We start from the raw sequence: 27,296 nt of genomic DNA, 5'->3' as shown, positions 1-27,296 counted from the left end.
GACAGAACAAGGACCAGCACAAGCACGTAGTCTGTCTGCCACCACCTGAGGGCTGGCTATTCCCTTAGGCCTGGTAGCCCGTGGAAGAGATTTTTAGCCTTTGCTCTTCTTAAGCAATCACGTCCTGTGACCTCACATGGGCCATAGCCCATTGCAATCCTGAGGCTCTAATATCAGAGCCTAATATCCTTGTCCAGGACTAACCCGTGGCTCCTCTGTTGGGCCTGTCCAGGTTGATCATTTCTCAGAGCTGTGGACTTCTGGTCCCTGGTAACTGCGTTAAAAAGCACTGTCAGTCCAGAGGGGTCACTTGGTGGACGTGAGAAAAGGATGAGCCCTGAACTAGGTTTCTGGCTGTCTTATGTTGGTTAATTCCAGTCTTTGGTTTCCATGTAGGCTTTAGTTGTCACTGGAGACGGGCAGTGCATATGTTGTTTGGATTAGGGTGCCCATGTTCTGCTTTCAGAGCTCTTGTTACTAAGAGTTGATTGTGCCTATTGTTTTTTATCTATGAAAATTAAATGCCTTTCTTTAAATCCTAGCCTATCAAATAATTATCTGGGAGACGAGGGACTTTTGCAGCTGTTTCAGTTCCTCCCGAATTTGAAAATGTTAAGTTCTCTCAAGTGAGTAGCTCCTGTTTCCCTTGCTCATGGGTGGGTTTTTGTGGGAGTATTGGTTGTGGAAGCACAGTCCACATTTGGGAAGGGCTCTTCAGAATCAAGTGCAGTTATATTCTGTGTCTGTTGAGGGTAGATGCACTGTGCTGTCTGGTCTGTCCCCACCTCTAGTCCAGAACAGATTGACTCCACTTCAAGCTTGATTGCGATCAGTGCCCGAGAGCCTCTGTACTCAGTCCTCCACGAAGGAGACAGGTGATCTTGTGTGCAGGTGTGGCACCTGGTTTCTAAAACACGCCGAGATCTTTAGCAGGTCACTGAATTTTTCCTCTCCCGGTTCCTCATCGGGAGGGAGAGCAGTCCTTCCTCTCCTGAGGTGTGCACCTTTGGAAGATAAATGCTGGGGAGCTCCAGCTTCAGCAGTGGAGTCTGAATTCAGCTGCAATGGTGGCTTATGTTTACCTGGGTATTCTACCTGGCACTCCCATTGCAAGTGCACTGTACAGGACTGTGACTTAAGGAGTATAGCACCATTTGTCTTTATTGAGAGAGATATTTATTGTTCCTGTTTGATTGATTGAACTGTTCCCGAGTCAGGACTGTTCCAGTTACTGACAGTCTGCAGCTTCTCTTCACGTCAGTGCAATGAAACACACTGCTGTTATTTATCTGTTGGGTTTTTTTTCCCAGCATCAGGCACGCTGCCCACAGTCAGATACTGTGATAGACCTAATAGACCCGAGCATGATCTTAATTAGTGTGGGTTTTGTACTGCCACAACTGCACTTACAGCCAAAGAGTTGGTTTTGCCTTGCATCGGTGTCTTGAAATACGAGGAATCCCATTTAATCGTAAGAAAAAACTTGTGTGGTGAGGATGGTCCATCACTAGAACAGGTTGCCCAGAGAGACTGTGGATTCTCCATCTTTGGAGATATTAAAAACCCAGCTGGACAATGTCCTGAGCAGTCTGCTCTAGTTTAACCCTCCTCTGAGCAGGAGAGTTTGATTAGATCATCTCCAGAGGCCCATTCCAGTCTCAATTATTCTGTGATTCTCTGAACTCTAAAAGTGAGGGACAAATTTAAAAAATACTGGAGTGAGTTGTGTTTGCAGAACTGTAGTTGGAAACACAGGCAGAAGGTGGCAAAGAAGCAGTCTCTGAGAGTGTTGGACAAGGATCGCTATTATTGGGTGATGCAGTGTAAATTGCTAGTGGTTTTGCTTGCAGCAGCTGATTTCACCTCTTCTTCCTGTAGGTTTAATGACAACCAGATCTCCCTGAACTCTGTGTTTTTCTTAGCTCAGTCCTTATCTACATTGGAACACATTAAAAGAATGAACCTCAGGTACGACCAGGAGTACTTTTCTTATTTTTCGCTATTTAAAACCTCAAGCTGTGGTTTTTGGGGAGTGATACAGGAGCATGTATCTTCAAACTCCATCCTAATGATGTTCTTTTCTGCTTACAGCTTAGGACACAGGCAGGTGGTTCATCTAACCTTTTGGGAAAGAATCAGGTAAAATCATACCCACTCCTCTGTCTAAACCTTTCAATCTCCTCCTTATGAAATCTTAAATAGATGGTGATGTGTGAGTCCTTGAGGTGGGCCAATTAAAGAGCCATTTGGCTCCAAACTCCAGTCAGGGTGGTGGAAGCAGGGTGAGCTGTTTCATGGCTGATTGACAGCGGCTTGAGGGTATGGAGCAGACGGCAGTATCCCACTGCTGATCGGGGCTGCAGTCATCTCCCTCCCGGGCCAGGGCAGAGCAAATGCCCAAAGTGCTGAGTGGATGCAGAGCCCTCTGGAAGCTGGAAGAGGGATGATAAGGCCCTTTTTCTTCTGGGGATAACATGAACCTAGTTTCGGCAGGTGGTGAGAAAAGGCAGACTGGAGCGTGAGGCCACTGCCACCACCTCACCCTCTTCCCCAGCTGCAGCGTGGGGAGTCAGCTGCTCAGGGGCAATAACATCAGCACAACTCACGGGGTAAACTGTTCTTTCCCCAGGGTCAGAAGTACCAGCAGATGGAGAAGTAGTTTCCTGGCGCATCCCAAGCACGTAGCAGCAGGACGGTGCTTTCGGTATGGCAGCCCCAGCTTCCTTCTGTCACCCAGGAGTGCAGGGAGAGATGGCTGTGAGGGTCTGTATCTGTAGCGTAATGTGTGGAACAGGCCCATCCCTCCAGCTGTGTCTCCTCAGAGAGCTGTCTTGTGCCCTGCCTGCCTTCGGGGACAGACTCAGCTCTCTTGGAAAGCAGACGTTTCTTTCCTCTGCTTGTATCCCATCATGACTGGTTCCACATGAGACACCTCTGGAAAAGGTGCCTCTTTAATACATCTCTCTTCCACCCTCTTCCCTGCTGAAACTGATCAGGGAGGCCAGTCCCCAAAATAACACTTGGTTACAAGGGAGAAGGTCTTGGCTGGTGTAATTTGGCAAAGCCTTAAAGAGGTTGGGCCAGCTGGCATCGACCCAGGCCAGCAGGTATTTGTGCTTTGTGGTCACTGGAGGGACACAGTGATATGCCAGAGGTGGCTGGGTGAATAATACACCCTCTTGGGATAGACTTGGGATATCCACTGCTACAGGCATATACATATACAGGCTTCTACCCATAAATAATGAGATACAGATCTGGCTGGCTGCTACATTCGTCCCACGGACACCTGCCATTTTGTCAGCCAGGAAGTTTTCTGTGATTTCCTTCTTGGAGAAGGAGATAGGAGGTACCATTCCCAGCCTTGCTCTGGGAGAGCTGAGACAGTGCTGAGCAGGGAAAGATGCTGTCCAGTCTCCTGAGTCAATTTTAAGTACCAGTGATGTGGCTCTAGGGAGGCAACACCCGAAGTGACATGGTAGTTTGGTGGACTGGCTCTCTTGAATCAGCTCAGAGCTGGTGAAATCATCTGGTTGTCACAGGTTTTGACTTCTCAGTCCTAGATTGTGGGTAGGAAAATATATGTAGTGGAAGTGAGAGGGTTGCTATGGGCCTTGTCCTAGGATGTGAGGCTCTGGGATATGAAGGGAGTGTTGCCATACCGTGGTCATGTGAAATGTTTAGCTCCTGAGTGCTTTGTTTGCTTCAGTCTCAGGGACTGCAGAGTGGGTCCAGAGGACGTGACCAGGCTGTGCCAGATACTGGCTCAATGTCCCCAGCTGACAGAAATTGAGTAAGTGTTGTGCACTTAGCAACCCTGCCCGTCTGTCTGTCTCCCCAACCTGCAGATACAGAGTCGGTGTTCAGGTTAGCAACTGGTGTAACTCGTCTCTCCTCTCACCACAGCCTCCTAGAAATCCCCGCAAAACTTCACCCAGATGCTTAGATAAACCCACACCTTCCACTGCCCTCTCTTCTTCAGAGTTTGGCCTCTCCTAAGTCTACCATATCTGTGTGTAAACACCCAAGAACATGTATGTGTTCTCATAGTCTTCCTCAATCCTGTGGCTGGACACGAGTGTTGTCATTTACTCCTCGAGACCCTGGCTTGCAGTATAGCCAAAGCAAGAGCACCTGGCCCATTAAGCCATGAACCGAACTCCTGAAGAGCTGGTCACTCCAGGCAGGAGCTGGGCGCCAAGAAAATTAGAATAATACTGGTCAGGACAAAAACTGAGTAATAACAAATGAAAATAACATAATACCCATATTGCATGCATGAAATACATCAGTAGCATCATTTTATTAATTTACAGTAATGCAAAAGTAAGACTCTTATGGAATGTTAATTGGCCATAAGATGTAGAGAAACACAGAGATCAGCCTGTAAGGACTAAATCTTGCCCAACTTTCAGGGCATTTCTGGACATGTCCTTTTTTCAGAATTTGCCCATAACGCCCCTATGCATGTGTGTGTGCATGTCCATGTACATTTTATAGAAGTACCTACAGATTGTCCCGGTTTCTCTTGGAATTTGTTTCCTTCCATGTTTTACAGTCTGTCGGGAAATTCATTGAGTGACCAGAGCACTGAGAGATTACTGAGCTTCCTGCCATACCTCTGTCATCTGACACTGCTGAGGTAATGTTTGGGGTCCCTGCTTTGATTGCTGCCATGAAACATTGATTTGGAAAGTGCTAATAGCAGAACATATCTCAGGAGCATTAATCAGTAATCGTAGATTAAGAAGCTAGGCAAAGAAAATGCAGAAACTCTTTCATACCCATTCATGTCTTGTTTCTAGAACCAAAGCAGCACTGAACCTTTTTCTTTAATGATACATAGAGAAAAAAAAGGACAGGAGGAGAAATACCCACCCTAGGCACAGCATCCCAGATAATCCTCACTTAGCAGGTCCCGTGGAATGTGACTTCCAGCATCCATACCAGATGTAGGACTTGTTGGTTGACACACGGTGACAGCACACCACCCGTGTGCATGGTCAGCATCTCACAGCTCTGCCCCCGCAGGGATCTGGCATCCTGCCACACTCGACACCAGAAGTGTTTCCTGGCAGCATATCAGCCATTTAGGCTGGGAATTTAGGCTAGAGAGGTGCTGTCAGGGGCTAGGGCACTCCCACCATGTGGACAAAAAGCCCAGAAGGAGCTTGGCCGTCTTTTGCAAGATGTTGTAGCATGGAGGAGCTGCAGTGTCTTGAGAGACTGAATTTGCTCACTTGGGAGGTTGCTTCCAGTCTGGTGTATCTCTAGTCCAGTAGCCCTGAAGAGGAGTTGTTCAGTGTAAACCCTTGGTCTGTACTCCCTTTTTAGTCAAAGGGGACTAAAGGAGACTCTCCTTTAGTTAAAGGAACGCTGGGTGCCAAGGCTCAAAACTTTAGATCCTTGCTCACTGATCTTGAGTTAAATGGGGTGGATCCAGCCTTTTGCATCTCAAAGTAAACAATGGGAAAATTGGGCCATGTGTATCAGAACCTTTCTTCTTGGGAGCTGATGCCGTTGTTCTTTCTTTCCCCTCCTTTTCAGTATTAGGAACAACACATTTTCCCCACGTTGCACTGTCTTACTCATCAACTCCATCAATCTCTGTGGGCGGATCAGAATGGTAGAAGTCCGGTAAGACACTCAGACTGCCCAGCAGCTCAGCTTTAAAGGGACTACAAAGCTTGTCATCTTTGAAGAGCATTGCTGAAGGACTGTCTTTTGTGTTTGCTTCAGGTCAAGTGAAAATGCTTTTTTGCATTTAGGAGCAAGCATGCGAAGCCAAAAGACATCCTGCAGGTACTGCCATACGACAATTATAATTCACTTGTTTTGATTCGATTTGAAACACTAGTGCAAGTAGCCAAATCTCCTCTTGTGAGAAGAACTCATGGGCTGGTAGTCAAGGAGCTTGGGCTAGTAGCTGAGGCTTTGGGGCTCAGTTCAGCTGCCTAAGTGCAACTCAGTACCATTTGAGATGCATTGGGATGGCAGAGGCCTGTGCCTTTCTGGAGTGGCCACTGGACTACTCACGATCATCTTGAGTGGCACCAAACTCTGCCGGACAAGCAACTGAATTGAGCCCTAGCCACCGCATATTCTATATGTGTGCCTCAAATTCTGGGTGATAATTTCCCTATGAGCATCAGTGTGATGTGGTTGTGATACGTGCTGCAACTTCTTTGGGAGTGATGGTTGCTGGGTGCCCCTGTAAAGAATACCGTAATACTGCCCAGTTAGGCACCAAGGAGATGGCGAAAAATGTGAAAAGATCTGTCTCCCACTTATAACGTGGGGTTTGCTGTTACTAACCTCAGGGAGGTGTTATGAGAAGTATCAAACACTGGCGCAGCTAAGGGCACTCATCTCAGTGAATGTTGCACGAAGACTGGTGTAAAAACGCAACTGCTGATGGGCAGCTCTCACTGCTCAGGCTGAGCCTGGTTGCTGGCCGTGCTTTAACTCTCTTGCTGTCTCATACACAGACTGACGGACTGTGCCATCGGTCAAGGGCAGATAGATGAGCTCTGCAGAGTCCTGGAGCAGCGTGGGTGGCTGGCAGAAGTAGAGTAAGTGGGGCTTGGGTTGTTACCACGACCTTGAACTAGGGAGAGCTGGGTTGGCATGGTTCAGCATGGCCTGGGGTTTCCCACCCTGTCTGCGTGTGTGTGTGCTCATTCAGACTATTTAGAAACAAAATTGATTAGTAATCATACAGGTCCTTTATATATATATATTTTAAGAGGGCTTGAGCTGGTGGGACAACTTCCTTGGGATTTTCACTCTGTGGCGGTTTTGAGGCATTTGTTGCTTCATCTGGGCTCTGCTCTGAGCTTGTGTTCAGAGCTCTTCATTTGAGCTTGCTCTGGAGCTTATGCATGAGGTAATTTTGTAGGGCAGCAGTTTGTTTTAGACAGACCTTTAATGGCCGAGCTGGGATTTAAGTCCAGGAAGTTTGGCTTTTTCCTTCAAAGCTTCTCAGAGGAGCATTGCTGCTTAGAAATCTGAGTTTTGATTGGCCGCCTTGTTCTTCTGCCTTTCAGTCTCTCCAGGAATCAGCTGGGAGATGAAGGCCTGAGGTGCTTCTTGGACCACTTGCATCGAGTGCCTGTTACCTGTTCCCTCAAGTAAGAACACATACTGTGAATGTGAGGTGCCCTTGCAGAAAGGTGTTCACGCGATCCCTCCTGAAGCTGGTTGTCATGCTTCATGCCCACTCCTGCCTTAGGAGGTAAGGTCTGAGTGAGCCATGAGCACAACTCAAGACCTCCAGGCCAGGGTGACTGAGGGTCTGATCCAAAACCTGTGAAGTAAGTAAAAGTCTTTCTGTGAGCATCTTCAGGAGATAACAAGGCCCAGAGTGGGACAGTGTGGCAGAAGTTGACCCAGTCCCCTGAGTTTTCCGTTCATCGCTTTTCTGCGTACGTTATCCTCTTTGAATAACTCAAGGCGCATAGATGCTGTGAGCTTAGCTGTGCCCTACACCAGCCTCTCCCCTTCCCTTTCTGGTGGGGAAGCAACTGCTCCTGCTCTGTAGTGCAGGAGGCAAGTTGCACTTGCTGTGTCACCCAAGTCATCAGTGCTGTGTCTTGGAGGGGTTTGGTGCATTTAGCACAGCCGAAGGGGCCCAGCACCCCACAAATTGCTCTGCCTTCAGTGCCAACTTGAATTTCGCCTCTGTGGCTGAGGAGCCTGGGGACAACCCTGACTCTTAACACCTGAAAAACCTTCCTTCTCTTCTGTGCAGTCTCAGCCATAATAGGATTTCTCAGGATGGAGTTCTGCATCTCATAAATGCCTTTGCCACATCTGGAAATACCACTGAAGTTCAAGTCAGGTGTGTGTTTCTCCTCACTGATTTCTGATTCTTCCCTGCATGTTTTCTTCTTAATTATCGAAAGTTTGTGATCTTCAGGTAATAATGACGAGGGCCACGTTTTCAACTACCTTTATGTGTAAGTGCACGCAAAGCTTTTGTTTATGTCCGTTTCTACTGGCCAAACATAGCTGCCAAGGAGGAAGCTAGCAGAACTGTTGTTCCACAGGGCCAAGTCATTTTTGTGTGTAAAGACACAGGTATTCAGCTGTACTAACTGTTGTCAGGTATGTGTCTGTAAATGAACCTCTTCAGGGCAGGAGTCAGCATTTGCTCTTTAAAAATGTGGTCCCTAATTCACTTCAGTATGTTGAGATTTCAGAGTGAGTCTGCTGAAAGCAATTTCCAATGTTCTTTACTTGGATTTGCGTCTTCATCTCCCTTCCTCTCTGGCAAAAATAGCCCGTGGGTTCTGGGCTTGTTGCACTGGCACGAACTGCTTTTTCTCACGGATTCAAGTCACAAGGCTGGGCCATGCTGCAGATCTGCCCTTATCAATGTTTATGTTCACGAAGACCAGTTGGTCTGTCGTGAACCAAATTTAACCAGGGTCACTTCCATTCATTCCTGCAGTTAAACGTGGGTGCTGAATCTTTTGGCTGTGCTATTTTAAAGCAGATCAGTCTCCTGTTTTAGCTCTCCCCAGAGCTTGGCAGAGAGTGCAGGTACAGGAGGAGGCAGACAAAAGCAGGGCAGATCAGGATTGCTTCTCCAACCACTGGTGCTGTCTTATGCCAATTTAGCATTAGCGAAACCTTACTGAAGCATTTCCCTGGGCTGGTTTATTGTAGGGAGAGGTGAGCTGGGCCAGGTACCTCTGTCACTGCTGCACTGTGTTGCTTCGTGGAGTTTGATGTATCGTTAAATTCTGACTACTGGGAAAAATAGTCATTTTCCCTCCAAATCTTACATTCATGTGTCTTCTCTGTGCAGTTTGTGCTCCAAAGCAACTTTAATCATCAAGTTGACAAGCAGAGATGACCCGAGAAAGATTTTGAGGTAACAGTACAGATTCTTTTTGGTAATTTCTTTGACAAAGGTGGCGTCCTTTTTCTAGGGACAAGGCAGACAAAACCTCTTGTAGCCCCTAGCTCCTGGCATGGTGGTATTTTGCACTAATAGATGTTACATTTCCTTTGATTCACCTCTGAGAAGAGCTTTCTCACGTCACAGAGAATCCCACATCCCTTTCTCTCACTGCTTCCCCACTGACTGTTCCTCACCTAGGAACCTGTAGGTGTGCCTACAGTCCCTGTCACAGGACAGGGTGCTACAAGAAGCTGCACCATTAGCATACACATATGCTGTATCAGAACATCTCAACAGATGCTTTTGAAGTGCTGCCACAATCTTTTTTGGAAGCCCTGCAAGGCATTTAAGGTTTTGGTGCCATACTTCTTTCTCTGGGGGGAAAGGTTGTGATGCCTGAGATTTCTGGGTCAGAAAGCCTGAACTGTTTATAAGGAACTGCTGAACATGAGCCGGCAGTGTGCCCAGGCGGCCAAGAAGGCCAAGGGCATCCTGGCCTGTATCAGAAATAGTGTGGCCAGCAGGAGTAGGGAAGTGATCGTGCCCCTGTACTCGGCCCTGGTGAGGCCGCACCTCGAATACTGTGTTCAGTTTTGGGCCCCTCACTACAAGAAGGACGTTGAGGTGCTGGAGCGTGTCCAGAGAAGGGCAACGAGGCTGGTGAGGGGTCTGGAGCACAAGTCTGATGAGGAGCGGCTGAGGGAACTGGGGTTGTTCAGCCTGGAGAAAAGGAGGCTGAGGGGAGACCTCATCGCTCTCTACAACCACCTGAAAGGAGGTTGTAGCGAGGTGGGGGTCGGTCTCTTCTCCCAAGTAACAAGCGATGGGACGAGAGGAAATGGCCTCAAGTTGTGCCAGGGGAGGTTTAGATTGGACGTGAGGAAAAATTTCTTTACCAAAAGGCCTGTCAAGCATTGGAACAGGCTGCGCAGGGAAGCGGTTGAGTCACCATCCCTGGGGGTATTTAAAAGATGTGTAGATGTGGTGCTTAGGGCCATGGTTTAGCGGTGGACTCGGCAGTGCTAGGTTAATGGCTGGACTTGATGATTTTGAGGGTCTTTTCCAACCTAAATGATTCTATGATTCTATGATTCTATGAACTAAGACCGTTCTCTTTCTCATCCTTTCAGACTTGCAGAGTGCAACTTTCAGCCAGAGCACTTGGAAAAGTTGTGCTTGCTCCTGGAAAAGTGCACGGGTCTGACAGAGTACATGTGAGTTAATGGCTGCTTGGACCCATTTGGGTGGGCTCGTTTGTAAGCTGTTCATTACAATGACCTTTGGTTCTAGATCCTCAAATAACAACGTGACAGTCCAAGCTGCAGAAAGACTTTTGCATTCACTGAGGAAAAACCTGGGTCTTCTGAAAATGAGGTACTGTGTCGCTGTGCTGTTTTAGATACTGATCTGAGGCTGGTCTGATCATCTAAGATCTCCTTTCATCAAAAACAAAAGTGAACTGTGCTTCTTCCAAAGATAGGTAGTGTTGGCCTGAGAAATTCCCATGGGTGACTCTAAGTCATTGGTATTTTGACTTTATCTCCTTGATTCCTACTAAGCATCATGTAAAGCTGTGGCCATAAACTGTGCTGTCTCTGTAGACCTCTACCTGCTTTACAAAGAAGGTGGCTAATTCTGGTGAACACGTTCCTACTGTGTCCTCGCCAGAGGTCTCGCCACAGCATCCCGCAGTTCACCTGGGTAACAAATTCTTCACTTCTCCCAAAAGGTGTTGCATTAGAGCACGAGGGCCAGGCTCCCTCTCGTTGCTGTCAGTGGTAGGCAGGCAGGAGGGAAGCTGATGTTTGTGTCCTCCTCTGCAGGGGCGCTGGGCTGCTTCTCTGTTCCCAGTTTGCACCCTGTTTCCTATGTAGACATTACTCTGACGAGCAAAGCAGCCTTTCCGTGTATATTAGAGTGCTGAGCACTCAGCTGACAGAGGCAGAGATGGATCTGTGCACGTGAATAAAGCAGAGCTGCCTATATTCTGCTTTGCAGCATAGAAGAGCCATGGGTATGTAAAGAAAGTGTCACAAACCTTCTTGAGCTGGCTGTCCAGGCCTGTGGAAACATTACTGAGATCACGTAAGTAACACCTCAAGTTCTGGTATCTTTTAGATATTTTCTTTTAGCCTGATACTTTTAAGGAAATGGGATTGAAGCCAGCACTTCAACTTGCTCTTCTGTTCTTTATTCTTTGTCTCCAGTGCATTTGTAAGCCATTAGCCAACTTGAAGCAAGTTTGACCCAAATGTCTGGCGGGTAGAAGTGCTTAGAAGATTTGTGGTCACACACCTTAGTAGGTGCAGTGGAAAGGGGACCATGTTCCTGGTCTCCCTTGGGAGAAAGAGTGCCCAGATTAGGCTGGCTTTGGAACTAGTTTAAATATTGCAAACCTCTTCAGAGATGGGTGGTTAGCATTCATGCACCAGCATAGTCCTGTGCCATCCAGTCCTCCTGATTTTTCTTCTGGAAAATAACATTTGCCCTCCCTCAAGCGTTCACAGGCTTATGATGTTCTCGAATCTCTACCTTTCCAGGATATGTAAAGATAAAACCCTCTTCCAATTAGGCGTAAGGTTCCCACACTGCCTGGAGAAGGTGGAATCAGTCGTTAACAGGTGAGAAAATGACTATTTGTCCTTATTTTCTGCTTGTTCTGAAACTCACCACGGGATGAAAAATACCTTCAGAATGTCTGAGGCTCTGGTCTCTGTGGGTTCAGTCTCAGAGTGCCTCTGTGCCACACGTGCAGAAGGAACCTTATTCATGTGCATGTGTCTTTCCGGCCACCCTCCTTCAGGCCCATACTGGACCTGCACGAGGTAAAAAAATCTACCTACCTTCCCTGCAGGACCAGGAGCACTCAGGAGACATGAGCGCTTTGAAGACTCTTAAGACATGCTGGCTTCTGCATGAATGTGTAGAGAGAGAACAGCATTAGTGTCTTTTTCCCTTTGTGTAGCTGAAGAAGAAGGCAGCTGTCTTCTTGTGCAGTTGGGGAAGGGCTGTGTTTCTCTAGACTGGACTGTGGTGTAGGTGAGACGTAGCAGGAGAGCCCAGGGAGGGCACTTGCAAAGCTCTGATCTGTTCCTAAGCCTGGCCCTAAGGGGCACCAGACGCTGCAGTGGGTGTCGGCTGATCATCACTGACAGTTGCGTTGCGCGTTTGTGTCCTGCAGATTGAATCTGTATAAGCCAGAAATCAAGCATGCTTGCTTCTACCAAAGGGTTCGTGAAAAATGTGCTCAGCTTCAGGAATTGAGGTGAGTTGCCAGGCGTTGTAGAGGATTTTTTGGGGAAGGGAGTAGCTTGTCCTTGTGTGTGCAGGAGAGCACGCAGCAGGGCAGGGGAGAGGCCAGTGCAAAGGTCCCAGTTCCTGCCCTCTGGGTCCACTACTTAGAGTGTTTGGATGGAAAATAGAAAAGACCCATAGACCTAGTGGCTTCCTGGGGTATCCTTTGAAGGCATCTAAATCTCTCCCCTGTGCCCAGATAACCTGTACTCTTTTATCGTGACTGGGAGCTCCCATGGGACCTTGTGAAGTATCAATGACGTGACACTTCTTCAGTGTCCCAGCACCGGTGTGCTTTAGCTGTGGGCTTGGTACAGACCTTTTGCCATCAGTGGACATAGCCCCAGATCTGTTGTTCTGTTCTTGCAGATGGTCTCATGTTGAGCTCCACAATGATGAAGCAGAAATGCTAGTCAAGATTTTGCTACCTCTTCCAGAGCTGAAGAAGTTTGGGTATGTCCCCAGCTGTGGTCTCTTCCACATCTTTATCGTTTGCTCAACCTGTGCCTCACCCTGATCCTCTCTGAAACACTTTTTGTCTGGAATATGGCCATGAGCTCTGTGATCTCTCCTGAGCCGTGTCTAGGTTGCAAACTCAACAGCTCTCTGCAGTTCATGCTAAAGGTGGTTATAGGGGCACCATGTGGGTGTCTTGAGGTTTTTTCCTCTTCCCCTTTTTTGAAGTGAAAGCAATTTGAGACTGAGACCTTGGCTCTTGTTTACATTGTAGGTAAGTTTATACCACCCTACTGTGTAAAAGAGCTTCTTCTGGTATGAATAGCATTCAGTCCTTTTCACAGCCCTCTTCAACTGCCTGTAAGTGAGCGGCAGGCTTATAAAGGGCACCTCTGCCCAGTGAAATGCTGGGGGTTGGTTGGCCCAGGCAGAGACTGTGCTGTTTGATTACATGTACGTTATGTGAACATCTCTGAACTACCTAGTCCTCGTAGTCCTGTACACAGGAGGTGTGGAAATCTCTCCAAACTTACTGGTCCCCGATGTCTATGCTGGCTGGGGTTTGGGATGGGGCAGCTTGCCTGCCGGTGAAATAAACTCCTCTTTTTCAGTGTGCTGAGATCTGACCTTCTTATTTGATCCTTGCTGTTTTGCAGGCTGACCTCTAGCAGTATTATGCCGACTGGAATTGATTACTTGATCATGGGCTTGCAGAATTGCCAGGCCATTGAAGAGCTCAAGTGAGTGTGTTGTTACCAGCTGTCCAGAGTCTGCCAGGTCTTTCTAGGAGCGTTAGTTAAACTGCAGCCTCGCTTCTGCCTGTACTGTGGACAGATGTAGTTTTCCTGATGGCTGGAGGACTTCAGATAGGGAAGAAGCAACAATTCCTTTTTATTCACAATGAACAATGAGTGAGAGAGACAGAGATCAGTAGTCTGTGGCAGGGAACGTCCAGTGGAGAAATAAAGTGTTTTGGTAGCTGGTTTTTGCATGGATCATGTCCCAGCTGGGAGGCAGCGTTTCCCGTGCAGCAATCCCAGAGCCAGCATTTCACTCCTGGAGGATGATCTGGTGGCCTGCACACAGAGATGGCTTTTCCAGGCACCAACATGTAAGGCATCCTTCTGTTACGAAGTGCCACTGGACCGTGTGGGAGAGCTTTGCCATCTTGTGGTCACAGTGGCAGCTTGCTCCATAGAATCATAGGATCATAGAATAGTTTGGGTTGGAAGGGACCTTTAAAGGTCATCCATGAGGGGCTGGGTTCTTGCTCCAGAGATCTGGAATTCTCTTGGTATTTTATTAGGATCCAAAAACATCCAGTAGAATTGCATTGGAGAACAAAACTGAAAACTATTCACGGGGTCTAGAACACACTCCCACTTGTCTTCCACCCTTGTTCTGCTCTCCTCTGCTCTGAGTGCTCGCATGACCACCCATGGGTAGTTAGTTGTTCCTGTGTTATTTCGTCTTTCAGCCTGGGCCACATGAAACTCAGCGGTGCTGCCATTCCTAAACTTGTGCTGGCACTTTGTGAAATGCCATCTCTGAAAAGGCTTATGTAAGTATGTGACTGCAGCTTGCCTCTAACCCAGCTTGTGATATTGAATAACACTAGCTTAACGTCCATTTTCCTGGGGATGTTGTTTCCAGCTTGAACCATAACAGTATTGGTAATGATGGCTGCTCCAGACTCACAGAAGCCTTGAGGAATATGCACTACTTGGAGGAAATCAAGTAAGTTTCTCCTTTCTTGCAGTTTCTCATCAGCAGAGAGGTGACCACTAGTGCCAACATTTGGAGAGACGCAGATGTGCTTATACATGATGTTGTAACAAAAGCAGGGAGGTTGCAAAATGCTCATGTATGAGGTACCTGGGGCTAGAGGAAATTAGAGCTTGATGTTCAGAAGAGGAGAATTTGGTCTAACCCCACTCTGCTGCAGTCACGTAGAAAATGGATTAAACAGCCTCTGGATTTAAATCTTTTCTGGAATCCGTGGGATCCAGAACAGGGCCAGAGGCCCCCTTCTCTCCTGGGAGAGCCTTGGACCCAGCGCTTCCTTGCTCTGGAAAGGTCTGAATCTAGAGCCAACCCCAGGCTTGCTCTGCTTTTCTGCCTCTCTCTCTAGCCAGATTCTGTCCATTCTCCACTGTAGTAGTTTGGAAAATAATAACCAGCTGTTGCCTGTCTTGGTATTCTGGCTGAAGTAATTTCCCACCCATTAACAAGATCCAGTGATTTTGATTGCTCTTTGCAATTTTTTTTAATGCCTCATTAACAGCTATTAGTCTTTCATGAGATAGTTGAGACAAGCAGCTCTTTGATTCTGCTGCCAAGGTCAGAGGTGTCATCCAGCAGATGAGAGACATTAAGTAAGATCTCATACTTTGCCTGACACTTAGCATTTTCCTTTACAACACAGCCTTTCTTCTCTTCTTTAAAGTTTAAGCCACAACAAGATTGGAGATCCAGGCGTGATGAATCTAGCTGCTGTCCTGCTGAAAATGCAAAACCTGAAAAGAATCGAGTAAGTCCCTTTGTTTTGTTTGCAGCGATTTCGGTTATGGCCACAGTTGGTGGGGAAACTTGTGTAGGGAGCTCTGTGCCACCTTCATTTATACAATCTTCCACCTTCCAGCATTTTCAATGTCATTGAAGACCTGATACCAAAATCTACCAAACCAATGGAAGGTCCCTCCCCATGTACAGCTGGGCCTGGCAGCGACTCCTTCTGCCAGTGCAGAGACTCTCTGAGAGTTAAGGTTACAGTCACGTCCTCGTGCAGTCACCCCCAGAGACAGCGGTGGGCATTGGCCGGCCTTCGCTAGCTGTTTGAACGGAGAGATCTCTGGCTCGGTTGTGTCCTGGAAGCTAAATCTGCAAGCTTGTGGGGAATCATACAAGTCTTGGATCCACACAGCACCTTTCCTCAGGCTCTGTGGGGTTCTCAGCGTGGTGGCCCCCAGTGTTGCTACACTGCCTTCTTTTACTAGTGGAACTAGAGGCGAAATGGAGAATTTGTCAAAGCAAGGGCACAGTCTCTAGACAAGGCTCTCTCTGAGAGACATGGATTCAAACTGTCCCTCCTCCAAGGGAGCAGAAATTAGAGCATCCAGGCTGTTTGTTAGGCTCAGCTCTGGGGTATGCCTTGTAATTTTTTGAAATTACAAACCTGGAAATGACTCGAACAAGAAAAGGAAATTCCCAGTTCTGTCTGGGAGAGGGAAAACTGCTCCTTCCCCCCAGTACCTGCAGGGGCAGAAGTGACTCAGTACTTGACAAAAACACACTACAAATCCCCAGGCCATTTTCCAGAGACCTGTGTCTCTGGACACACCACTGCAGCCCCGCGTAGCCCATTGTTGCGGTGACCCAAGTCTCCCATCACGCCAGGCAAACAGTGGAATATGTTAAGATGGTGCGTCCTGGTTCTTGTTCAGTCACTGAGAGTCTTCCGTGCTTATTTTAGCCTTTCAGGGAACAGTCCTAGTCCTGCTGGAGGGGAAAAGCTGATGGGAGCTCTTGCCTGTTGCCAGTGCATTGAGGAGTTACTGTAAGTGTGTCATTTCCAGTGTCCCTTCAGGAAGCTGGGCAAAAATCAAGGCATAGAAACCAAATCTAATCTGGCGCCAGTAAAGCCAAGATCATTTTTACCACTGATTCTTATGAGAGCAGGGTAAAAACTCACAGCTACATGGGATAGGAATGTGTGGTGCTGGGTGTGGGAGGTTTGGGGATTGCTTGTTCACTGCAGTCTCTCAGAGATTCCCAAGAACCATGCGGACTGCCTCGGTGGGGAAGAACTGAATCTGTGGTTTAACAGACAGTGTCACAGGCATACGGGCTATGCAGTGCCTGCGTTGCCTAAGAAATCAGCGTTAATCTGTATGGCTGCAAAAATGGAGGGAAGATGACAGATAGAGGCTTTACTCAGCCAGATTTACTATCAGTCTTTCCATTGCAGACCAGTTTATAGAACAAACGTGGCCCTGCTGTATTAAAGAAATGAAATAATAAAAAAATAACAACTCAGAAAAAGTTATTTCTGTTACTGTTAAAATGCTGGAGCTATTCATATAACCTTCAGATTACAGCATACTGGACTAAGGGCACATATTAAAAAGTGCAATTTTGGTGTAATTCCAGCTCAGGACAACCCAGTCAGGAAGGGAGATCAGTGTGCTCCTGAGAAGTGCAAGTCAGTTTTAGTTCCCTGTTTAACTTCTGCTGCAGGATTACAAAACGTCATTGTTCATTCCTCCCACCCTCAGTCTCCTTTGAATCGTGGACATTAGCTTCTTTCAGCACAGTCCCACGCACATGTGGGCGAGGAATGGGGGTCACAGATACTTGTGGGTGACACACAGGTGAGGAATGAGACTCTGTAGTTCACTGCAAGTAACATTTCATTTCTGCTGCTTCCAGACTATCAAGGAATGTTTTTGGAGACAGGACGGCAGTGGAACTTGCCCTCTGCCTGCCTCACATGACCAACCTCAAGATCCTGCAGTAAGTGTCAGCCTTTGCCCCAGGAAAGCTGGATATCCTGGGAATACGTGGGATGTTTGAAAGAAGGCATGGAAAAAGGCATAGACTGCAGTGGTGCACTGGTCTCTTGTTTAGACATTATTTTAAGCGTCTCAGGATTGAGAAACCCTCCACAGTTACTCTGCTGCATCAAGTCACATCAACTATTCTTGCATAATCTCTTGCAGCGTTAACTTTAGAGATGAACCAGGCATTGTATATTCAGTAAAATAACCCTTAAAATTGGTTTTGAGTATGTTAGCTTCTAATGCCTCTGGCTGTCCTCTCGTTCTGGTGTAATGTAAGCATAAATATGAGCACCTTTTGTGGTCCCTCACTGTTTTGTGCAGGCACCTCTGAGTCATTTTTCCCCCTGAACTCAGTGGTATTATATTTTTAAACCTTTTATGGGAGTCTTTCCAGGGCTCCAACATGTAGGACTTTCTCATACTGTTTTACAGTAGCAAAGCAAGAAATTGGTGAGCTAGAAGAGCTCAGTTAGCCTAGTGGTGTGTTTTCCAGCCTGTGTCTAAGGTCAAAAGACATCTTAGGAAAGGAATCGCAGTGGTGGGAGAGTTCAGTCCTCTGGGTAGGTTCTTGTCTTCACTGGAAAGGTGTTGGGAAATCTGCAGACACGAGGTGCCCATCCGCTCTTTGTTCTTAAGGCCATTCCTCACTCATCTTAAACCGATCCCATGTGCACAGAGCTGGAGACAGACTCCCGGTGGTACTATGCAGCCTTTGCTTTTGCAAAGTGCTCCTTTGTTGTGAGCACGGGCAAATCCACTGAACTTGCATGTCAGTAGCCCAGGCGTCACTGACAGCAGCAGGAGCCACTCGACATGCTAGCCACGTTGCTGGCCCCCACTGTTGCCTCCCTGTTTTCTGGGCCCCTTCGTTAAGACTAATCTACAAGGATCCCAGGTTATTACCAGCACCGGGCGCTGGTTCAAAAGATGTAGCAGTTACCTTCTTGGCAAGTTAAATATGAGCTTTTGTTACAGCTTTATTCTAAAATAATCCTCCAATGCTTATGTTTCTTTTGTTAGCTTGCAGAACAATAACATTGGGCCAGCAGGAGGGATGAAGCTGGCCAGAGCCCTGGTGGTGTGTGGGCTGCTAGAAGAGATAAGGTAGGCCATGGCAGGTGCACTTGGGATGGTGCCAAACGTATGGACTGGTATCACTCTGCGGGTGGGAATCATTTCAGCTCACGGGCCTGAGGCTGTCACGTGGGCTTTTTCCGTGCTCGGGGTGACTCCGGAGAGGGCAGTCCCTCCACCCGTCCTAGACACTTTTCGTAGGGTGAGAGGAGACACTCTCTGAAGGTCGCTGCAGCGCACTGCCTGCAGGGCAGCTTAGATCACTTCAGATGTTAAACCTTGTCTGCCAGTGCTGTTTGCCAGGCTTTGTGTAGCCACGTGCCTTCCAGCTACTGTATGCAGTAACGTGGGGAGTGGTAGAATTTCTAAATATGGAGCTGAAAGAATGGAGGTGATGTGAATTAACTCTTCCTGCTGCATCCTTGATGCCACCGTTCTTTGTTATGTGTTTATTTATTGTTATATGGTTTTTATGTGTTTTATTATTGTTATGTGTTTATTTATTTATTATTTGGACAATGCCCTTAACAACATGCTTTAGCTTTTGGTCAGCCCTGAATTGGTCAGGCAGTTGGAGTAGATGATCATTGTAGGTCCCTTCCAACTGAAATCTATTCTATTCTATTCTATTCTATTCTATTCTATTCTATTTATTCTATTCTTAAATTACAAGGTGACTTAGGGTGTTGGTAATTTAGGTGTGAGATATGTTGGAGCAGGGGAGGTATTGCCATGGCTTGTGTTTGCTGGTAGGTGAGAACAGAGCAGCAGGCCCTGGTGAAGGCCGGAAGGCAGTTACTGCTGAGTCTTTGAGAGCCATGTCTTCTTCCCACTCTCCCTTACCGTCCTTTCCTCTCAAGTCACACCAGTCATTAACTCCAGTATAACTTCTTATTTCCAGTTTCACATCAACACATGGTGTGCTGCAGGTCTGTCCACCTTAGCCATTGGTATAACCCCACATTACTGTCTGCAAGCAATTCACTGCTGAATGGACTTACGTTGCGAGTTAGAGCAGGGCTGTCATTTTACCAAGCAGGGAATTGACGCTGAATTGCCGTGAGCCGATCTGGCTTGTCCCTGCTGTCTAGAGTCCTCACTTTGTCTGGGTGCTAATTCACATAGTTACGTTTTGGCGGTGGCTTTTCTCTGACTGTACCTGCTTTTTCTGCGGCCACTCAAAGCTTTTCCATTACTCTTACAGTTTATCAGAAAATGACCTTGGGGAAGGAAGTATCCATGCCCTGTCTGAGGGGCTGCCACGCTTTGAGCACCTCCGGAAGATTGAGTGAGTACCAGGGCACTGAAGGCTGCCGGGGCAGAGCGCGGCTGGCATGTTTGCATTGCCAGGGCAGGAGCGCAGCAGACGGTGCTGGTGCTGGTACTGTATTCCCCACCAGTTCTGACACCAGCACATTGTGCCCTCTGTTTTTTCTGTCCCCGCTGTTTCAGCTTGAAACTCTGTGGAATCACTGATGATGCTTCAAAATCACTTTCTCACGGCTTCCGACAATGCCCTTCCATGGAGGAGATAATGTGAGTGTGGGAATGGATGGGGAGACCCTTCAACACACAGGTCACTCTTGTTTTTATGTCTGCTCCTATTTTCAACCGCAGTACACTTCTGATCTTGCTAAATACTTACTGATACTTACCACTAAGTACTTTTTAGTGATAAATTTACTAGTGATTTACTAATTGACAAAATTCACTGCTAAAAATTTCCTGGTATAACTAGCAACTTATTGGAAGCTGAATGTGAAGAGCTGAACAGAATATGGAGGAAAACACTCATCTTCAAACTCTGCCCATTATCCTTGGTCTTTTAGTGTCTGCTTTGTGAGGCAGGACAAATTCCTGTTCTCCATGGGCCGAGTCTTGCCTCCATTTTTTTACAAGATGGCCACAGTTGGCTCTCAGAGCAGAGCAGGAGCTTCTCTGTGCAATTGTAGAGGCTGAATTGAGAGCTCAAAGCAGAGTGAATTCAGGCTGTAGATGAACAGGGTGTACCACTGGCTGCAGTCTTGCTCTCCACACTGGAATAAAAGGGGTTGCTCTGATGCGTGGATGTTTAACGTGTTTTCAATAAACAGCATTGATGGGCTAACTACATTCTGACATGTGTTCACCTGCCCAAGAGAACCTCAGCGAGAAGCCTGCTGGGAACCTGCTCCAGCTTAAGTCTTTTTAAAAGCAATTTGCCCCATTGCACTAGAGGGACCTTAACTTTAATCGTAGTACACAAGATCCCATGGAGTCAGCAGCAGTCTCGTCAATCCTGAGCTACCTGTAGCTTTAATGAAGACTAACACTGCCTGGGGTGCTGGCGGGGTACAGACCTCCTAGGCTGAGATCACTCTATCTAGCCTCTATCAGGCTATAGATCTGCGAGACCTAGGCTCTCTAGTCATCGCTGCTGTGGCCAGCTGGGTGACACTTGATTGTCATGCTACTCTTATGTGCCTCAGTTCTGCAAAGTACTCGTGGATGGTTTGGGTAAAATGATGCATGGGTCATAAACCCACCAGACTTTCCTTTCCCTCCCCCAGAAGGTATTTGTGTGGAGATCACAGATCTCTTAGGAATCAGGGCATTAGGTTAAAGCCAGGATTTTATTGTCAGACCCATGAGAGGTTTGGCAATAATCCAGTGGAGTAATGGGATGAGTAAATCAATATTCAGTGCATAGGTGTGTCACTTGCAGCGTGGCACTAAGACTAGTTAACCGTGTGGGGAGTTACTAGTCCTGGATCACTAACAGATAGGCAGATTCTCCTTTAATAGTAGTGTTAGGAGGGGTCTTGTCTTGTCAGTGGAGGCGTATGTGAGTTCTGTCATTGGGAAATCTGAGTGACACGGTGAGCAATATGCTGATACCCACGAAATCCCAGAATAGGCCGTGAACTTGTTTGCTGGAAGGCCCCAGTTCTTGAGCTGGATCCTGTCCTGCCTTTCTTTTTTTGGCTCCTACACATGACATAGAAATTCTGGAGTTCCTCAGACTTGGGTAGAGGAATGGCTCCGTGGGGTGCCCCCAGGATCATTCAGCTGAGTATTGTAGTGAAGCACTGATGGTGCCGTGCTAGGTTTCTGTTTTCCAGGTGAGAGGGAAATGGGCAGGCTGTTCAGCCAGTGTCAAAGAAAGGATCTGAAGAATTTTCTCACTTGCTAATGCACCAGAAAGTGAAAACCCCAGCCTTTCAAGAGCCCTGCGAGCTATCCTTTGAAAGAGCTCAGAGTCAAAAGGCGGCTTCAAGAGCAGGTCGGAGAGGCACCTTAGCTGCTGCAATAGTTTCAAACCATCAGCACAAGGGGGAGTTGTCGTGGGGTAAAGCTGTGTGCTGAGCAGTCACTTCCATCTTTCGCATCTCATTCCCTGGGCCTGCAGGACTCTGGAGATAGCCACAGTCCCCAGGCTCTGTGGTGACACTCCCTGGTGTCTTACCATACATGAAAATATGTGGCGAAACTGAGGAAACTCCTCAAAATTAAGCTTGTAAATCAGGGGAATGTTTACCTGCCACGATAAGAGGGCGATAAGCTCTTGTAAACAGGCTAATCTGTGAGGGGGTTGTATCACAGCACTGCTGTTGTTCCCCTCGTGTTTATCCACTGACTCACAGTTGGGATATCTTGTCTGTCTTAGACTGTCTTGGAACGCCCTTGGTGACGGAGGAGCCCGAGAATTGGCCGGTGCTCTCCCAGGGATGGAAAAGCTGAAGATGTTAGAGTGAGTACAACCCTGAGAGCAACCCCAGGAAGAAGAGTTGTTTTTCTGTCCTTGAGCCTTCAACCACAAAAAGGGGATGGACGTTAGGAACAACAGACAGGCTTTTGCAGTTCAAATTCTTGCTTAGCATTCTTGCTGCATGCACCGAGGGCCAGCCTTGCTGGAGTGATACACAGCGCAGAGGCATTTTTTATTTAAGGTGTTTGCAGTGTAGGTATCTAAGCAGAAGCTAGTCTGTGAAGGCCTCCTGTTTGAGTCAGGGAAGGCAAACTGGTATTTCTAGAACATGACTCATATCACCTAATGACCTCAGGTGAGCTGCTTCCTGCAAGCTTTTCCTTCCCTTCAGTGTCTGGGAGGGTCTAGATAGGTGCCGTGCTGAGAGACCCTTCCTTTGTGAAGGCCTGCAGCAAGGCAAGCAATCCATCCCCAGGATGGAGCAGCCAAATTGCGGGCGTTGGGCCGTAGGAGCTCACAGGAAGCTCAGATGCAGCTCCTGTGCTGGAACTGCAGTGCAACCAGCAGCTGGGGTCGATGTCGCCGGCTCGTGTGCTGGCCCGGTGGCATCAGAGCCCAGCCCTATTCCATGGGAGAGACTGTCATCTTCTGCTCAAGAACCGTTCATGGAGCTTTCCTCCCCTTGGCCCTTTGGAATACGTGGTATGTGTCTTCCATCGCTCAGCTGTATGGAAATATTAGTCTGTGGGTCACAGGGTCAGGAACTGAGTTTTGTTTGTCTTGAGCAGGGAAACTACATAGTAGAGCCTGGCTGTTTTACAGGTACAAGCAGGAAGGTTGTGTCTGAGGCAGGAGGAGTTGTTACTAGCATTTTTTGGCACCAAGCTCGCAGTGGGATCTGTTCGAGTGTTCCAAGGGCAAGAGATCTGCTTACAAGTCCTGTTGCTAGAAGGAGGTCGTAGGGAGCAGTGCACACACGCTTCTTGCATAAATAGGGCCACGGTCATAAAGATGAGGCTGATGTAAGTTGTATGGCATTGCTGTGCTTGTACAAAAGTGTAGCTCTTCTGGGACAGGAGAAGGAGCCAGTGATTATTCCGCTGTTTTCTGCTCTTGATTTGGTTTTGGATTTTAAAACTCTCTTTTTGCTTCTAAAACAGTCTGGAGAAAAATCGCATTGGCGCCTGCGGGGCCACAAAGCTAGCAGAGCAACTTGCCAGATGCCCGGAAATTCAGTTCATAAGGTGAGCAGGTATCAGGGAGCTCTGTGGCTGGGTATCGGCTCAGCAAGGGAAAGTCGGGGTGACCAGTCTTGGGACAGACATGACCCATGCCGGCCTGCTGCCCTCAGTTAGCTGGCACGGAATAGGATATTGCAGGGGACGCAGACGCAAGCCAAGTAAGCTGAGGGTTTTCTAGGCCAGCTCCACCCCCTCAGAAAGTCCTGGGAAAAAGGGACTGAAAAGCTTACTGGCTTTAAATGATGTAAAAATGAAGACCCGGTTCTGTAATGTCCCCATCAGGAAGTTTGTTGCATTTTTTCCTGTAAGTTTTCTTTCTCCCATTACATCCGATTTCACTTCTGAGATACGTTCCTGCCCTGTCCCACTCTGCCCTGGGATCCATATCTTGCAGATACTTGGACACCTGATATTTCCCACTCTTTGTCACTGCTTCTCCAAACCCTGTGTATCAAACTCTGCTAGAAACCTCTTGCAGGAGAGACCCGCTCATCCTTCACTCATTTGCAAAGTCACTCTTCTGAGAGCACCTCTGATAACTTTCTGGTAACACAGGTCCCACAGCCAAGTGTCTGCTCCTACCTGAGCTGTCTCTTTGGCCCAAAACAGGCTCTGCCTTCCCCAGTAGTGAGAGCAGCCCGAGAGCAACCACTGAGGAGTGTTTCTGGTCCCGGCTGGAGCTTGGGGCCCCCGTGTGCTTGCTCACATTGGTGAGCGCAGCACAGCGCGCGGTCCCTCTGACTCCTCGGGGCACTCTGCTTCACAAGGTAGAGGCCCAGTATGGGAAGCTTTTGGGCAGACTCCACCAAATTAGGTAGATGAAGAAGGGTGGCTCACGTAAATCAGGTTGCTTGAGTGTAACTCAGTTCTTCCTCCCCTTTCTCAGATCCTAGTGGCCTGAGGACTTCCCAGGCTAGATAAGTGAGTCCATCTCAGCGGGTAGGCAGCTGCTGGGTTGCTGCTGTGTTGCTGAGATATGGCCATACCTCGCTCCTGTCTAACTGTCGGACCTGCTTTGATGAAAACCCAAAGCTGCCCCTTCCACATGCCACCTCCTCGCTGACCACACCTAGTCCTACAGTAACCCATTTGCTGTCATTGTAGGCTGTGGGACAACCCAGTGCCCAAGGGCCTCGCTGAGAAGTTGACGAGCCAAGATCCAAGACTATGTTTCTCCTAGCAAAGAAGAGCCCTTGCCTGACTAGGAATTGCTCTCTGTCTCCCACCGCCCTCAAAAATTGCACTGATGAACCCAGGAGATTTAAGTTCCTACAGTTAAAAACTGTAACTATTAGGTCTTCCTTTGTTGCACTGAACCACGTGTGAACACTTAGTGTTGTTTTGTTTCTTGTGAGCTTTTATTGTACAGAAAAGCAAAAGACTGTAAAGAATCGCTGCTGAGAAGACAGTGTTCTTGGTGTAAAAACATTGAAACTCTCTTCAAGAGGATGAGATGCATCTGCTCAGGCATTCAGAAAGCAGTGGAGTGTTTAATTATCCTTAATCAAGATTACAACACCTACAGGGTGTTCCAATAAAAGAATGCACATCCTCCAGGAGAGGATGTAAGATTATTTATGAAATTGTAAGCTGTTGGCCGTGTTACAGATGCACTCAAACAGGCTGTTTGAAAATGGTGTATAACTCTGTGTGAAGTACCTCTATGATTTTTAAGTAAAAAATGGTAATACGTGGTTTTGTTTGCTTCATATCAGGCTCCTTTTCATGCAGAATTAGCTCAGTTCCCTAGTAGAAACTTCAGGACTTCTGAAAATTCAAGTCATTGCCCAAAAATGATCAATATTTATACAGTGATAGCATGGAAAGGCTGATATCACCATAAATTTCAGTGAGAAACTTTAAGGTACTGAGGTTATAAAACAGTTTGTAAGAAAACTGACTGTTCCGTGTGAGAGGATGCGAAGTACTGACTATTTTCACGTGGGGTTTTCTAGACCTTTGTGGAGTTTTTGGAAGACTTGATTGCGCTAATCTCTTTGAGGTGAAGCGAGGGGTCAGTTAAGCTTGAAATGTTGACCACGTGGTAGATCCTTCAAGCCTCTACTATCCCCGGAATCCCAAAGCCTACGTGTCGCTGGGCAATGGATGTTGGACCTCCGGGAACTGGAGGGAGGAGATCCCAATCACCGAGTTTGCTGCTCAGCGGAGGAGGTGGACTACAGCTGCTCCTTGCGCGTGTGGAAAGACAGCTTGAGTTGCAGGAGTGCAGCCACGTCCTTCTCATTATTTATTAACTTGTGTTATAATGTTTTCCTTACGTGTTTGTGCTGTAAATATTTAATCCTTGTACTGGACTTATTTATGGAATTTTGTTTATGGCGGTGTTTGCCTGGGGAGACGTAACTGATCTGATTTGGGCAGGGCAGGCGTTTTTGGAATGAGATGGAAATGCTGGTCCAGCAAACCTTTGGGCAGAGGATGTGGGCAGCTGGTGCCCGTCATTCCTGGGGGAGCCGCTGTCCCTGTTTAGAGATCAGCACTAGGCTCTGGGAGGTACTGACATCATTGCGTAGAGGTGGGACACATTTTGCAGAGACTGTACTCTGAAAAGGATTGAAAAGCAACAACAAAGAAAAAAAGGTAGCGAAATTCCTTATCAGGAATTATAATTCCTTATAATTCCTTCATTGAATTATCAGGCCATAATTCAATGAAGTAATCAAGTACCTGAGATTCAACCAGTGGAATTTAGGAAAAGCTTCACCAAATGTGGCTTTTACTTTTCATCCTGTATTTTCAGGTCTAGTTTGCAGATGCAAATCTTCCTAGCGCCCATCAGAGGAGAAGCGTGGCACAAAAGGCAGCGTGATCACGTACCGAAAGGTGTCTCGGTGCCGTTAGCTCTTCACAGCTCTCGAGGTGAGCGTGTTTGTCAGCTGGGCTCTTCTCTGGCCCTGGTCTCCCAAGACTTCTTTTGGAAATACAAGAGGTTGGACAGAGTTTGCAGTGACAGTCCGCTTCGGTCCAGGCTGTGAGCTGAAAATTCATTTTTTCCTGCATTTTAAACATTTTAGTTGGACTAAGTACTATGTGTGATAAATAATAGAGGCTGAGTTTTACTCTGTATGAAGAGGGAAAGTACTGGGATTGGACCTTTTAATGCACTTGGTGATGGCCATTTTGTCACCTTCGATAGCATCCATAGCCAGAGCCTTTTGCTGTTACCGCAGGCCCAGGTACCAGGGGGGAAACCAGAAAATAGCACTGTCGAATAGATCTTTCTTCAGCTCCATTGTATCGTCTCCTGATGCCACCCACTCCTGCATTTGAATTTGTTCAGGTGTCGCGATAATTTAATCTCCTCCTTTGCTGGTGTGAAACACGCCTTCTTGCTTATTGCTTTCCCTCCTTTTTTGTTGGGGAAGAAATGTGCTTTAACTGAATAAATAAGAATGCCGCTTTGATGAGTGCTTGACTGTTGGAAGTCAGTTTTGTTTTCTGGGTCTCGGGTGCTAACCCTAAATGGCCGCCTTGGGTAGAGCAGCCACTGCAGAGAGATCTCTTGGGTTTGGATCACATCGTTGGATCGTTTTCCCTTGCAATGAAATGCGCTATTTAAAAATAAATGAGACCTGAGATTCCCCCTGCGGTTCCCCTGACTCCTGAAGTCAGGAAGCCGACATCTGTACCATGAGGTTTGCAGTAACGTAACGAGCACTTCTCTCGGCTTGAGATGTTGAAGAGTGCCTCTGACATCTAGATGCGCACCTGCGTTTCTCAGGTTCTTCCCCAAATTCAGGATTAGCTCCCAGACACACATCCGTCTGACCTGAGAGAGCGGCCAGCCCAACCGAAGCCAGGGAAGGGACTTGCAGGATGTCACAGCATCTTTTCCAGAACACCAGGTGTCAGCAAAACCCCAAAAATAGGAAGCGGTTGTCTGTAGTCCAGCGATTTGGGCTAAAACCGGGTTCTGTGCTGTATTTTGAGTGCGTGGGTTGCATTTTAAAGAAATTGAGATTTGGATTGAGTTGTACATGAAACACAACAACGCAATCGGCCCCTAGTTTGTTTTTACATTGAATGCCAGGGTCTTTTAGGCCGCCCTTCCCCAG

The 27,296-nt window shown here is 47.4% G+C and overlaps 1 protein-coding gene across 1 annotated transcript in view; it reads left to right on the top strand.

Annotated features, from left to right (window-relative positions):
- The window catches only part of NLRC5 (NLR family CARD domain containing 5), a 60,991-nt gene extending 34,348 nt beyond the window's left edge, over positions 1-26,643 (top strand). Inside the window, exons 19-48 of the mRNA XM_076349573.1 lie at positions 543-626; positions 1,879-1,968; positions 2,092-2,139; positions 2,630-2,704; positions 3,710-3,793; positions 4,559-4,642; positions 5,548-5,637; positions 5,740-5,802; positions 6,489-6,572; positions 7,047-7,130; positions 7,751-7,840; positions 8,813-8,878; positions 10,039-10,122; positions 10,199-10,282; positions 10,907-10,993; positions 11,449-11,529; positions 12,090-12,173; positions 12,572-12,655; positions 13,315-13,398; positions 14,136-14,219; positions 14,312-14,395; positions 15,105-15,188; positions 16,131-16,214; positions 17,087-17,170; positions 18,238-18,321; positions 19,496-19,579; positions 19,744-19,827; positions 21,938-22,021; positions 23,140-23,223; positions 24,325-26,643. Of these exons, the coding sequence (XP_076205688.1) occupies positions 543-626; positions 1,879-1,968; positions 2,092-2,139; positions 2,630-2,704; positions 3,710-3,793; positions 4,559-4,642; positions 5,548-5,637; positions 5,740-5,802; positions 6,489-6,572; positions 7,047-7,130; positions 7,751-7,840; positions 8,813-8,878; positions 10,039-10,122; positions 10,199-10,282; positions 10,907-10,993; positions 11,449-11,529; positions 12,090-12,173; positions 12,572-12,655; positions 13,315-13,398; positions 14,136-14,219; positions 14,312-14,395; positions 15,105-15,188; positions 16,131-16,214; positions 17,087-17,170; positions 18,238-18,321; positions 19,496-19,579; positions 19,744-19,827; positions 21,938-22,021; positions 23,140-23,223; positions 24,325-24,400 (2,446 nt within the window). The 3' untranslated portion in view covers positions 24,401-26,643. The remainder of the gene's footprint in view (positions 1-542; positions 627-1,878; positions 1,969-2,091; positions 2,140-2,629; positions 2,705-3,709; positions 3,794-4,558; positions 4,643-5,547; positions 5,638-5,739; positions 5,803-6,488; positions 6,573-7,046; positions 7,131-7,750; positions 7,841-8,812; positions 8,879-10,038; positions 10,123-10,198; positions 10,283-10,906; positions 10,994-11,448; positions 11,530-12,089; positions 12,174-12,571; positions 12,656-13,314; positions 13,399-14,135; positions 14,220-14,311; positions 14,396-15,104; positions 15,189-16,130; positions 16,215-17,086; positions 17,171-18,237; positions 18,322-19,495; positions 19,580-19,743; positions 19,828-21,937; positions 22,022-23,139; positions 23,224-24,324) is intronic.
- The last annotated feature ends 653 nt before the right edge of the window (positions 26,644-27,296 follow it).

This window comes from Aptenodytes patagonicus, chromosome 11 (genome assembly GCF_965638725.1).
Source record: "Aptenodytes patagonicus chromosome 11, bAptPat1.pri.cur, whole genome shotgun sequence".
Lineage (NCBI taxonomy): Eukaryota > Metazoa > Chordata > Aves > Sphenisciformes > Spheniscidae > Aptenodytes > Aptenodytes patagonicus.
Note: the sequence above shows the minus strand (reverse complement) of the source record. Positions and strands in the feature narration are given on the sequence as shown.